General features: G+C 43.5%; 1 protein-coding gene across 1 annotated transcript in view; it reads right to left on the bottom strand.

Moving 5' to 3' along the window:
• LOC110100435 (nuclear cap-binding protein subunit 1) overlaps positions 1-12,185 on the bottom strand; it is a 30,142-nt gene that overhangs the window by 4,354 nt on the left and 13,603 nt on the right. The window contains exons 8-9 of the mRNA XM_020827938.1: positions 3,399-3,537; positions 2,699-3,199 (exon numbers count right to left, since the gene is read on the bottom strand). Coding sequence (XP_020683597.1) covers positions 2,699-3,199; positions 3,399-3,537 — 640 coding nt within the window. The remainder of the gene's footprint in view (positions 1-2,698; positions 3,200-3,398; positions 3,538-12,185) is intronic.

Below are 12,185 nucleotides of genomic sequence, written 5' to 3'. Positions count from 1 at the left end.
GTCGGACGAAAAGCGCTCCGCGGCCTCCGAAATGAAGCTTTTCCTTCTCTTTCTCTCTCCTGCTTTTTTTTCTCTCTCCTCAAAATATTTCCAAAATATCTCAAATCCGATACTTATCAAGCAGGATCGTCCAGGACGATGCACAGATCGTCCCGGGACGAACTCCTCTGGACACGGATCGTACAGACGAAAATTAATTCCAATTTGTTTCGTCCCTGGACGATGCTCTATGTTCGGTTCGTCCTGACGGTTCGTCCCGCGACCCTTACAGGATCGTCCAGACGAAATTGACATATTCTTCACAATTTTCTTCAGTTCGTCCGGGACTAAGGTCAGTTTGTCCGGACTAACAGCACTAAAAAAAATCAGCTTCGGAGGGGTTTTACAATACTTGTAGTGATTAAATGATGAAATAAAACAAGAAAGAGATGAGACTAGCTTAGGCCAAGTCACACAACTAGAAGTTAAAACCACAGAATAGTCAATTACTCAAGCAAAAGCATACATGGAAGGTTTTCAATAATAAATGCCAAAGTTAGTAATAAGACTATGCACTATGAAAAGAGATCCCTCACTCAACTCTCTAAAATACTAGGCTTGACAGATGAACCTAAGACAACCTTCATGAATCCATTAAGACCACATTTCAAGTAATTCAGAAGGCATAAAATTCGAAGGAAGAGTTAATCATTGTCAAGGTTTGGAAATGATCTGCCACTACACAGAGGAAAGTTGGTTGTCGATGGCTTCGACGAGAGTGAAAACGATCCTCTCTACGTATTCTTCTACCAATTGATCAATCTCTAGGTTGAAGTTGAAGAACAGTGAATTGAGGATGTCGATGTGGCCTTGATCTTCGTACACGAATCCAAGATCTTGTTCAGGATCCGCCATACATCCCGGGGCAGCAACTTTGAGGCTAGGAAACCTTTGGACAGTGAACAAAGACTTCTCCAATCAGCTGGACAACAAGGAGTGCATGAATTTCTGGATAGCACTTGAGTGATTGCTGGACAGCAAGTAGGAGCGGGTTTGGGCGGCAATATTGCTGGTCAGGGTGTTCTGGACAGCAATCCCTTATCCAGAAATCTAGAGAGCAGTTGGGAGCAGGTTTAGGAGGTTAGTGTTTGATGTGGTCTGCTATGGGGAGGAGAAAAATATCTCCTAATGGTTTGGGAAATTAATAGGGGAAGGTGGTGTAGGAGTCAAAAAGAGAATGGGAAGGGGAATTAGAGGGCCAACGTCTATAGGAGAGGGAGGAAGTAGAGGGATTAATGTAAATTAATTCCTAATGTAGGGAGAGATTAAGGGGATGGAAATATTGTGGAACATTTTAATTGGAGAGAGGGAGGGGCCGGCCTATGCAAGGGCTTGATTGGGGATTTGATTGGAAGAATTAATTAGATAGGAGAGAGGGTAAGTGGGCCGGTCAAGAGAGAGGAGGGTGAGAAGTTGTCCACATTCAATGAATGTGTCCAAGTACATTGAATGTGGAAATTGGAATTGATTCCAATTTATTTCAGATTTTGAATTGATTGGAAATATTCCTAAAATAGGCCTTGTTAATTTAGGAATGATTTTTTAATTTCAAATTTCTTTGAATTCAAATTTGAATACTTTCCAAATTAATAGAAATATAATTTAGAAAAATAATGAATGTGGGGGAGCAAGGCGAGGGGGTCGATGGCATGGGCTTTGGGAAGGGAATGTAGGGCCAGCGGTTGGGGGGGCGGGGGAATGGTGGCCATTAGTTTGAAAGAGGAGGGGAAGGGTCGGCCGGCCGGGCTTGGGGGAGGGTGGTGTTGGTTCGGCCGGGGAGGGGTTTCGCCGGTGGTTAGGGAGGGGATCTAGTGGGGAGGCCGGTGGCTTGAAGGAGGAAGAGTAGGGGAGGAAAGAAGGAGAAGATAATCACGAGCTTGGGCGCTTCCTGCGGCTGATGGGTGATTCGATTCCATCACCTAGGGATTTCTCTCCAAGATCTCTCAACTCTCACAAGAACTCAATTGCTGAATTTTTCATCATCATATTCATTCACCAACATAATCATAAGAGGAGGCTATAATTAGTCCCCAAATACACAGACAAAACAAAAGACAATAGTACCCCTTGGGGTCATAAACATCTACTCCCTCAAGTGAGGGTAAAATCGGAAAAGAAACAATAACAAATTAAATACAATGCATAAATTAAAAATAAAGTGGAGTAATCATGATCGTCGAACATCGGCTTCGTCTCTGGTAGATTCTACAAGGTCGGATGTCCTCATTAGAGCAACTGCATGTAAAATTATGACAGCGGAGATCCTACAAAAATTTGCATAGCAGGAACATTTTATAGACATAACAATAATATAAAACAATTTTTCAACAAATGATAAATGCAATGGGCACATAAACGCTGATTTGAATGATGATGACCAGAAGCAGAATGACAGAGACATTCCTTCATGAATAAATTACAGATACTGAAGTTATTCAAGTTAATATGACAATTGTAACAAAAATAATAACTGAACAATATAATGGGAACAACATAATCAAACAGGTACGTTGAACAAAACCCATAGCTTAATATGGAATAATCACCAATGAAATCACAACAAAGCTATCAGCTTGTCAACCAATCATCATTTTCTTTGATGAATACGATACTTTAAATTTAAAGGTCACGATATACGAATTAATACACAAGTATTTACCTCCCATGGGCGATCTGAAAGATGGAACTGATTAACATTAGCTTCAGAGAAGACCCAACTGACGATAGCCAAATTTGAAATGAGTCGGTAGCCCATCATTCGATCAATGGCTATTGCAATCATCTGGGTATTGTTCTTCCAGTAAGAGGTAACTTCATTAATCACAAGAACTTGCATGTCCACATTAGTGCTGAGTTTGGCAAAAACTAGCCCATATCTCTCCAGCACAGTTATTAAATGAGTGAAGCTTTTTGAACCAATGTCCAATAGAGTCTGAATGACAACTTCAGCAGCAAATTTGTTTCCATGTACTGGAATCAAATTTTCCTCCATCCATAAAATAATTTCACGAGTAGTCTTCCGTGACCTAACCATGCTCTTCAGCTCTGCGGAGAGTTTATGGCCCTTCCCTCCTTCTTGATCATTATCAATACTATATATGAAGCAAGGTCCACCTTTTGGGGGAAGAAGCTCCTCCAGCGCAGGGGCATTTTCAATGCTCTGAAGGAGCATGAGATGAAAGGGGAAAAAAGCCAAACCATAAATCAAACTGAACAATGAACGGAATAATGACAGAGTGGCATCCCTTCCAAATCCTAGTTTTAATAGTCAAACTTCACATGATAACGACACTATTTTGTAACAAACATAAGTATGAATATTCACATAATGCTTTGGTATTAAAGATTTAAACCTTCACCTGTTTAATCTTATCCCAATAACATAAACGAATTTCCCTTTGCAATATTTCTTGAACAAAAACTCGTTGGGGGGCCCACTTAGGGAGGTACTTCACATATGCCCATTCTTCCCATGGCCATATATACTGAAAGTTTGCTCTGCATAATGATAATATTAGTTTGAGAACTGAAGGATTTTGTTAATTATATACTTCCAGTAATTGACGATTAGAAAATATTAAAGCATTTCTTCAAAAAAATATGATGGAAATGAGAATGTTTTTTCATGTGCTAAGAGAGATGGACATGAAATTAATTAATGTTTACATCTTGACAGATACACGTATGTCAATACACCCATTCCTCCAGGTAAGCAAACAAAATGCAAGCACCAAAATAGTGCTGCACTCGATGTTAAATACATATTACGGCATGTTAGCATATAATTTGCATTTGTATGGATACAGACAAATAAATAAAACAAGATACACAAGTATTTATGCTATCAGAATGAACAAAATAAATCATTCACTGCCATATATCATTCATCGCAATGAAACAATCATGTTTTTAAAAAGGATCAGCGGATATGACTTTTAAGTATAACCTATGTGGAATTCAACAATTCTACTTGAAAGTCTAAATCAATGTCAAATGGCATATTAAACAAGAAATCAATCTGATAGGCCGGCCCAGGAGGGAAAGTGGGGGGAGGGGGTGCGGAACCACATTGTGGGCCCCAATTTGAGTTAAATCCAATATTAGGAGGGAAATTTTGAATTACAAGGGTGTTAAGGGAATTTGTATCATTCCTTTAGCTTAAATTAGGGAGTAATGATAGAATTAGGTTTTCATCTTGAATTTGAATTTTATTTGAGATCTAGGGTTCTTGTGCTTTGGACTCTTGGCATTGCCGGAGATTTGGAGAGTTGTTCTTCCTCTTGAATTGAAGAACAATTGTAACGTTGCTATTTTATTTCATCTTCTAGCGGAATACAAGTCTATTGTTGAGTTTTCTCTCAGATTTCCCGTGGAATTGCTGTTTTTTCTGCTGTGGACAGCAGATCTGTGTTGTTTTCCTGCTGTGGACAGCAGTATTTTTGCTGTTTGAACACCGATTTTGCTTAGGGTTGCTTGCAAACTCAAGTATTACCTTAGGGTTACTTGCGAAGTCAAGTATTTCCTATCAAATTGGTATTAGAGCATCGATTTGGGACCATCGGCGGCTGAAATTCTGAAATTTCAGCGGATTTTTTTTCAACTAGAAGATCTTTGTGATTGTTGGGAAGAGAGATGGCCGAGAAGAAGGTAGAAGTCTTGGAAGGGGAGATTGGTCAATTAAAATCAGATTTGGAGGGAAAATTCTTTGATTTTCAAAACCAAATCACATCCAACAATGAAAGGATAGAAGGAAAATTCACGGTGATGTAAGAGATGTTGAAGAAACTGCTGGAGATGAAGATCAATCATACGACATCGGAAGCAAGGGAGATCATCGGAGGCCATGGTGTAAGAGGGAATCCGAACCAGTTTATGGGGAGGAGAAATCTGGAAGTGGAGATCATTGAGGGAGAGGACAATATGCCACCTCTAGAGCTACTTTCTAGAGAGGAGATGAGTTTGGAAAATGACCGAAGGGGTGCTGATTTCGTCGAGAGAAGGGAAGAATTTCATCGCTGAGGTGCTGATTTTGAAGGGAGAAGAGGAGAATACGACGAAGGGTTTGGGTATAATCGTCGGAGGGAAGATCGTGACAGTTGGGGAGCACCTTCTTTTCGAGGAATGGGAGGTTATGAAGGATTCAGGGGAAACGGGGGAGACCCACGGGTGAGGAAGCTGAAGATGCCCATTTTTTAGGGTGAAGATGGCCATGGCTGGATCTACAAGATAGAGCGTTACTTTGCGGTCAACGGGTTGACGGAGGAAGACAAGTTGACAGCGGCGGGATTGTGTTTGGAAGGAAAAAGCCATGGCATGGTATCAGTGGCGCGATAGGAGGGAGCCCATCCGGAGCTAAAGAGAATTCAAGGATTGCTTATTAGAGCGTTTCCGAGCCGATAGGGGAGGAGACATCTATGAGCAATTCTTTGTCCTGACTCAGGAGAGGACTATGGCAGATTATCGGGGCAGGATTGAGTACTTGGCTAGCAGATTGAATCATATTTCGAAGTCAGACCTGGAAGGGAACTTCATGAAGGGGCTTAAACCTCAGATACGTACACCAATCAGAGTGCTGGAGCCGACGAACCTAGGGAAGGCTATGGAGTTGGCGCAGTTGGTAGAAGATCATAAGAAATCAGAAAGAGGGGCTCGAGGGAACTATCCAGGGGGTTCATACAGGATGACTACCACCTTTTTACCGTCAAAAGGGGCAGCACCAGGGAGTCTGAAGGAAGCTCCAAAGGAGAAAACTGGAGGAGGGAGAAACAGGGGACAATTCAAAAAGCTGACGGAAAAGGAGATGCAGGATAAGACGGCAAAGAGGTTGTACTTTAGATGTGATGAGAAATACATGCCAGGGCATAAGTGCAAGGACCAAACTCTTCAGGTTCTTCTTGTCGGTGAACACAAGGAAGACGACAAGGGAGGTGAGAGCAGGTCTGAAGTGGAGGAGGAGAAGTTGCATCTGGATGTGGCAGAAGTCTCTCTGAACTCTGTAGTGAGATTCACTCCGAGTCACACTATGAAAGTGAAAGGAGAGAGAGCTGACCAATAGGTGGTGGTGTTGATAGATAGTGGGGCAACCCACAATTTCATTTCCACCCAGATCGTTGAGCTACTTGGGATGGAGTTAGTGGAAGCCGAAGGCTATGGGGTGATGATGGGCATGGGAAAGGTGGAAATGGGTACATGAGTTTGTAGAGGGGGTGGTGCTGAAGATTTAGGGAATCCAGGTGAGGGAGTACTTCCTTCCCTTGGATTTAGGGAGTACTGACGTCATCCTAGGGATAAAGTTGCTGCAGACATTGGGGGAGACCAAGATCAATTGGGGTACACTAAGGATGGAACTGGTGATGGGGGAAAGAAGAAGGATGATTCTAGATGAAGTTGGGTTAACTAAGGCTGGGGTTTTTCTCAAATCCTTAATCAGGACCATTCAGTAGGTGGGGGGAGGCTGCATGGTGGAGTTGCACCACCTGGAAGGGGTCAGACTAGAGGAAGAAGGCAATGTTCCCTCTTCAGTGCAGCCACTCATACACTAGTTCAGCGAGGTTTTTCAACCTTCCCAGGGTTTACCTCCTTAGAGAGAGTTGGAGCACACCATTACTTTGAAGGGGAGACACCGATTAGCGTCCTTCCTTACCATTACACATAGATTCAAAAAGATGAGATTGAGAAGCTAATGCAGGAAATGCTGGAGGCAAAGATCATCAGACCAAGCGTTAGCCCTTTTTCTAGTCTAGTTCTCCTGGTCAAGAAGAAAGATGGAAGTTGGAGATTCTGTGTGGATTACAGGGCTCTGAATATGGGCACTATACTAGACAAGTTCCAAATTCCGGTGATCGATGAGCTATTGGACTAGCTATATGGGCAGTGATGTTTTCTAAGTTGGACTTAAAATTCAGATACCACCAGATCAGAATGAGGGAGGCAGATGTTCCAAAGACAGCCTTCAGGACACATGAATGACATTATGAATTTCTGGTAATGCCTTTTGGATTGACTAACGCTCCCGCTACTTTTCACTCTTTGATGAACAGGATATTCAAGTAGCACCTGAGGAAGTTTGTCCTGATCTTTTTTTTATGACATTCTGGTGTACAACAAGACTGTGGAGGAGCACTTGGAACATTTGAGAGTGGTCTTAGAAGTGCTTCAGGAGCATCAACTAAAAGCTAACATGAAGAAATGCAACTTTGCTCAGTCCAGAGTGGAATACTTGGGACATGTGGTGTCCCAAGGAATGGCGGTGGACCAAACCAAAATTGAGGCAATACAGAAATGGCAACTACCTAGGAACATAAGGGAGTTGAGGAGTTTCCTAAGATTGACTAGTTATTACAGGAAGTTTGTAAAGGGGTACGGTACCATTGCCTAGCCTTTAACTGACCAGTTGAAGAAAGACAACTTTTTCCTGGGGAGAGGGAGCGACCCAGGCCTTCGAGAGGTTAAGGAAATCCATGACCATTGTTCCTGTTCTAGCTCTTCAAGACTTCAATCAGGTCTTTGTAGTAGAGATCAATGCCTTAGGATATGGGTTGGGGGTAGTGTTCATGCAGAGCCACAGCTGATAGCATCTTTAATCAAGTGTTATCAACCAGGGAAAGACTGAAGTCAGAGTACGAGAGGGAGATAGACATTGTCTTGGCCATTTAGAAGTGGCGCCCCTATCTTTTGGGTCGACACTTCATCGTCTAAATTGATCAGAGGAGCTTAAAATACCTCTTGGAGCAAAGGATGGTGAATAAGGAGTATCAAGGATGGCTATCCAAACTATTAGGCTATGATTTCGAGATACAGTACAGGCCGGGTTTGGAAAATAAAGCAGTTGACGGTCTATCCAAATGTGTGGGGGAGCTCCAGAAAATAGCTATCTGTACCCTTGATGGTCGACTGGGGGGGCCATCAAAGAAGAAAGCATGCTGGATGAAGAATTGGGAAGGATCAAGGAAGATTTGAGAAAAGACAAGAGTAGCCATCCTGGTTATTGCATTGAGGGGGAAAGACTATTGTATCAAGGGAGGTTTGTGATGCCACGAACTTCCATACATATTCCTCACTTATTGCAGGAGTTCCATGGCAGCACAGTTGGAGGCCATTCAGGAGGCTAGCAGATGAGCTCTATTGAAAGGGAATGCATAAAGATGTGGATGAGAAGGTGGCAAGGTGTGAGGTGTGCAAGAGAAATAAATACATGGCAATGGCACCAGGAGGGTTACTCTAACCATTGACACTTCCAAACATAGTATGGGAGGAAGAGTACATGGATTTCATCGACGGCCTATCCCGCTCAGAGGGATTCACAGTCATTTTGGTAGTGGTGGACCGACTCAGTAAATATGCACATTTCATCCTCCTACGACATCCGTACACCGCGATATCAGTGGCAGCAGCATTTATCAGGGAATTGGTTAGATTACACGGGATTCCTGAATCAATTGTGTTTTATAGAGACAAAGTTTTGGAGGGAACTGTTCAGAATGCAGGGCACTTTTCTCAAGAGAAGTACCGCCTACCATCCTCAAACAGATGGACAGACAAAGGTGGTAAACCGGAGCTTGGACACATATTTGAGGTGTTTTGCTTCGGAAACACCACGGAAGTGGGCTAAATGGTTACTATTGGCAGAGTATTGTTATAATACTTCGTACCATTCTGCATCCCAAATGACCCATTTCAAAGTGCTCAATGGAAGAGACCCCCCACACTTAGTGCATTATGGGAGGGGAACACACTGTGATCTCTTCAGTGGAGCAGTACCTAGAGGAAAGAGACTAGGTGTTGGAGGAGTTAAAAAAACATCTGAGAAGGGCACAACAAATCATGAAGAAGCGAGCAGATACATACAGGAGAGACATATAATATGAAGTGGTCTTGAAGCTAAGGCCCTACAAGTAGAAATCAGTGGCTAACAGGAGGAACAAGAAATTGGCCCCATGGTGCTTTGGTCCCTATGAGATTTTGGGGAAGATTAGAGCAGTGGTGTATCGTCTGAATTTACCCTCCTCCGCTGTCATACACTCGGTGTTCCATGTGACACAGTTGAGGAGAGCTCTAGGGGAGCATGCAGCTACTGCTGAATTACCAGCATCATTGACAGAGGATTTGGAAGTGGTCATAAAACCTGTGGAGCTGGAAGGGATAAGGTTGAATAAAAAGGGAAACAAAGAGGTGTTGATCAAATGGAAGGATCTCCCCGACTACGAAGCCACTTGGGAGCCCTATGAGATTGTGAAGCAGCAGTTCCCTTACTTTCACCTTGAGGACAAGGTGAGTTTTTGGGAGGGGAGTACTGATAGGCTGCCCCGGTCCTTGTGTACAGTTGGCGAAACCAGCCAAGAAAGGGGGGGGACCACCTTGTGGGCCCCAATTTGAGTTAAATCCAATATTATGAGGGAAATTTTGAATTACAAGGGTGTTTAGGGAATTTTTATCATTCCTTTAGCTTTAATTAGGGAGTAATGATAGAATTAGGTTTTCATCTTGAATTTGAATTTTATTTAAGATCTAGAGTTCTTGTGCTTTGGGCTCTTGGCGTTGCCGGAGATTTGGAGAGTTGTTCTTCCCCTCGAATTGAAGAACAATTGTATCGTTGTTATTTTATTTCATCTTCTAGTGGAATACAAGTCTATTGTTGAGTTTTCACTCATATTTCCCTTGGAATTGCTGTTTTTTCTGCTGTGGACAGCAGATCTGTGTTGTTTTCCAGCTGCGGGAAGCAGTATTTTTGCTATTTGATCACCGATTTTGGTTAGGGTTGCTTGCGAACTCAAACTCATGTATTTCCTATCAAATTGGTATCAGAGCATCGATTTGGGACCATCGACAGCTGAAATTCTAAAATTTCAGCAGATTTTTTTTCAACCGGAAGATCTTTGTGATTCTTGGGAAGAGAGATGGCCGAGAAGAAAGTAGAAGTCTTGGAAGGCGAGATCGATCAATTAAAATCATATTTTGAAGGACAATTCTTTGATTTTTAAAACCAAATCACTTCCAACAATGAAATGATAGAAGGAAAATTCACGGTGATGGAAGAGATGTTGAAGAAATTGCTGGAGTTGAAGACCAATCCTACGACATCGGAAGCAAGGGAGACCACCGGAGGCCATGGCGTGGTAGGGAACCAAACCCGTTTAGGGGGAGGAGAAATCCGGAAGTGAAGATCGTTGAGGGAGAGGGCGACATGCCACCTCTAGAGCCACTTTCTAGAGAGGAGATGAGTTTGGGAAATGACCGAAGGGGTGCTGATTTCGTCGAGAGAAGGGAAGAATTTCATCACCGAGGTGCTGATTTTAAAGGGAGAAGAGGGGAATATGACGAAGGGTTTGGGTATAATCGCCAGAGGGAAGATCGTGACAGTTGGGGAGCACCTCCTTTTCGAGAAATGGGAGGTTATGGACGATTCAGGGGAAACGGGGGAGACCCACGGATGAGGAAGCTAAAGATGTTCGTCTTTGAGGGTGAAGACAGCCATGGCTGGATCTACAAGGTGGAGCGTTATTTTGCATTCAACGGGGTGATTGGGGAAGAGAAGCTGACTGCTGTGGGATTGTGTTTGGAAGGAAAAGCCTTGGCATGGTATCAATGGCATGATAGGAGGGAGCCCATCCGGAGTTGGAGAGAGTTCAAGGATTGCTTATTAGAGTGTTTCAGAGCCGATGGGGGAGGAGACTTCAATGAGCAATTCTTTGCCTTAACTTAGGAGGGGACTGTGGCAGATTATCGGGATAGGTTTGAGTACTTGTCTAGCAGATTAGATCATATTTCAGAGTCAGCCCTGGAAGGGAACTTCATGAAGGGACTTAAACCTGAGATACGCACAGCAATCAGGGTGCTGGAGCCGAGGAACCTAGGGAAGGATATGGAGTTGGCGCAGTTGGTAGAAGATCAGAAGAAATCAGAAATAGGGGCTCGAGGGAACTATCCAGGGGGATCATACAGGATGACTATCACCTTTTTACCGTTAAAAGGGGCAGCACCAGAGAGTCTGAAGGAAGCTCCAAAGGAGAAAACTGGAGGAGGGGGAAACGGGGGACAATTCAAAAAGCTGATGGAGAAGGAGATGCAGGATAAGAGGGCAAAGGGGTTGTGCTTCAGATGTGATGAGAAGTACATGCCGGGGCATAAGTGCAAGGACCGAACTCTTCAGGTTCTCCTTGTCTGTGAACACAAGGAAGACGACGAGGGAGCTGAGAGCAGGTCTGAAAAGGAGGAGGAGAAGTTGCATCTGGATGTGAAAAAAGTGTCTTTTAACTATGTAGTGGGATTCACTATGATTCACACTATGAAAGTGAAAGGAGAGATAGCTGATCGATAGGTGGTGGTGTTGATAGATAGTAGGGCAACCCACAATTTCATTTCCACCCAGATCGTTGAGCTGCTTGGGATGGAGTTAGTGGATATCGGAGGCTATGGGGTGATGATGGGCATGGGAAAGATAGAAATGGGTAGAGAAGTTTGTAGATGGGTGGTGCTGAAGATTCAGGGGATCCAGATGAGGGAGTGCTTCTTTCTCTTTGAATTGGGGAGTACTGACGTCATCCAAGGGATAAAGTGCCTGCAGACATTGGGGGAGACCAAGATCAATTGGGATACATTGAGGATGGAACTGGTGAAGGGGGGGAAGAAGAAGGATGATTCAGGGTGATGCTGGACTGATCAAGGCTGGGGTTTCTCTCAAATCCCTAATCATAACCATTCAAGAGGTGGGGGGAGGCTACATGGTGGAGTTGCACCGCCTGGAAGGGGTCAGAATAGAGGAAGAAGGCATTGTTCCCTCTTCACTGCAACCACTCATACACCAGTTCAGCGAGATTTTTCAATCTCCCCAGGGTTTATCGCCGCAGAGGGAGTTGGAGCATACCATTACCTTGAAGGAAGGGGAGACAACAATCAGCATCCGCCCCTACCGTTACCCATATAGATTCAGAAAGATGAGATTGAGAAGCTGATCCAGAAAATGCTGGAGGCGGGGATCATCAGACCAAGAGTTAGCCCTTTTTCTAGTCCAGTTCTCCTGGTAAAGAAGAAGGATGGGAATTGGAGATTCTGTGTGAATTAGAGGACTTTGAATAGGGGATTTGTACTAGACACATTCCCAATTCCGGTGATCGATGAGCTATTGAACGAGCTATATGGGGCAATGA

Source organism: Dendrobium catenatum, unplaced genomic scaffold (assembly GCF_001605985.2).
Source record: "Dendrobium catenatum unplaced genomic scaffold, ASM160598v2 fragScaff_scaffold_1257, whole genome shotgun sequence".
Lineage (NCBI taxonomy): Eukaryota > Viridiplantae > Streptophyta > Magnoliopsida > Asparagales > Orchidaceae > Dendrobium > Dendrobium catenatum.
The sequence above is the reverse complement of the archived record's forward strand: the minus strand, read 5'-3'. Positions and strand labels throughout refer to the sequence as shown.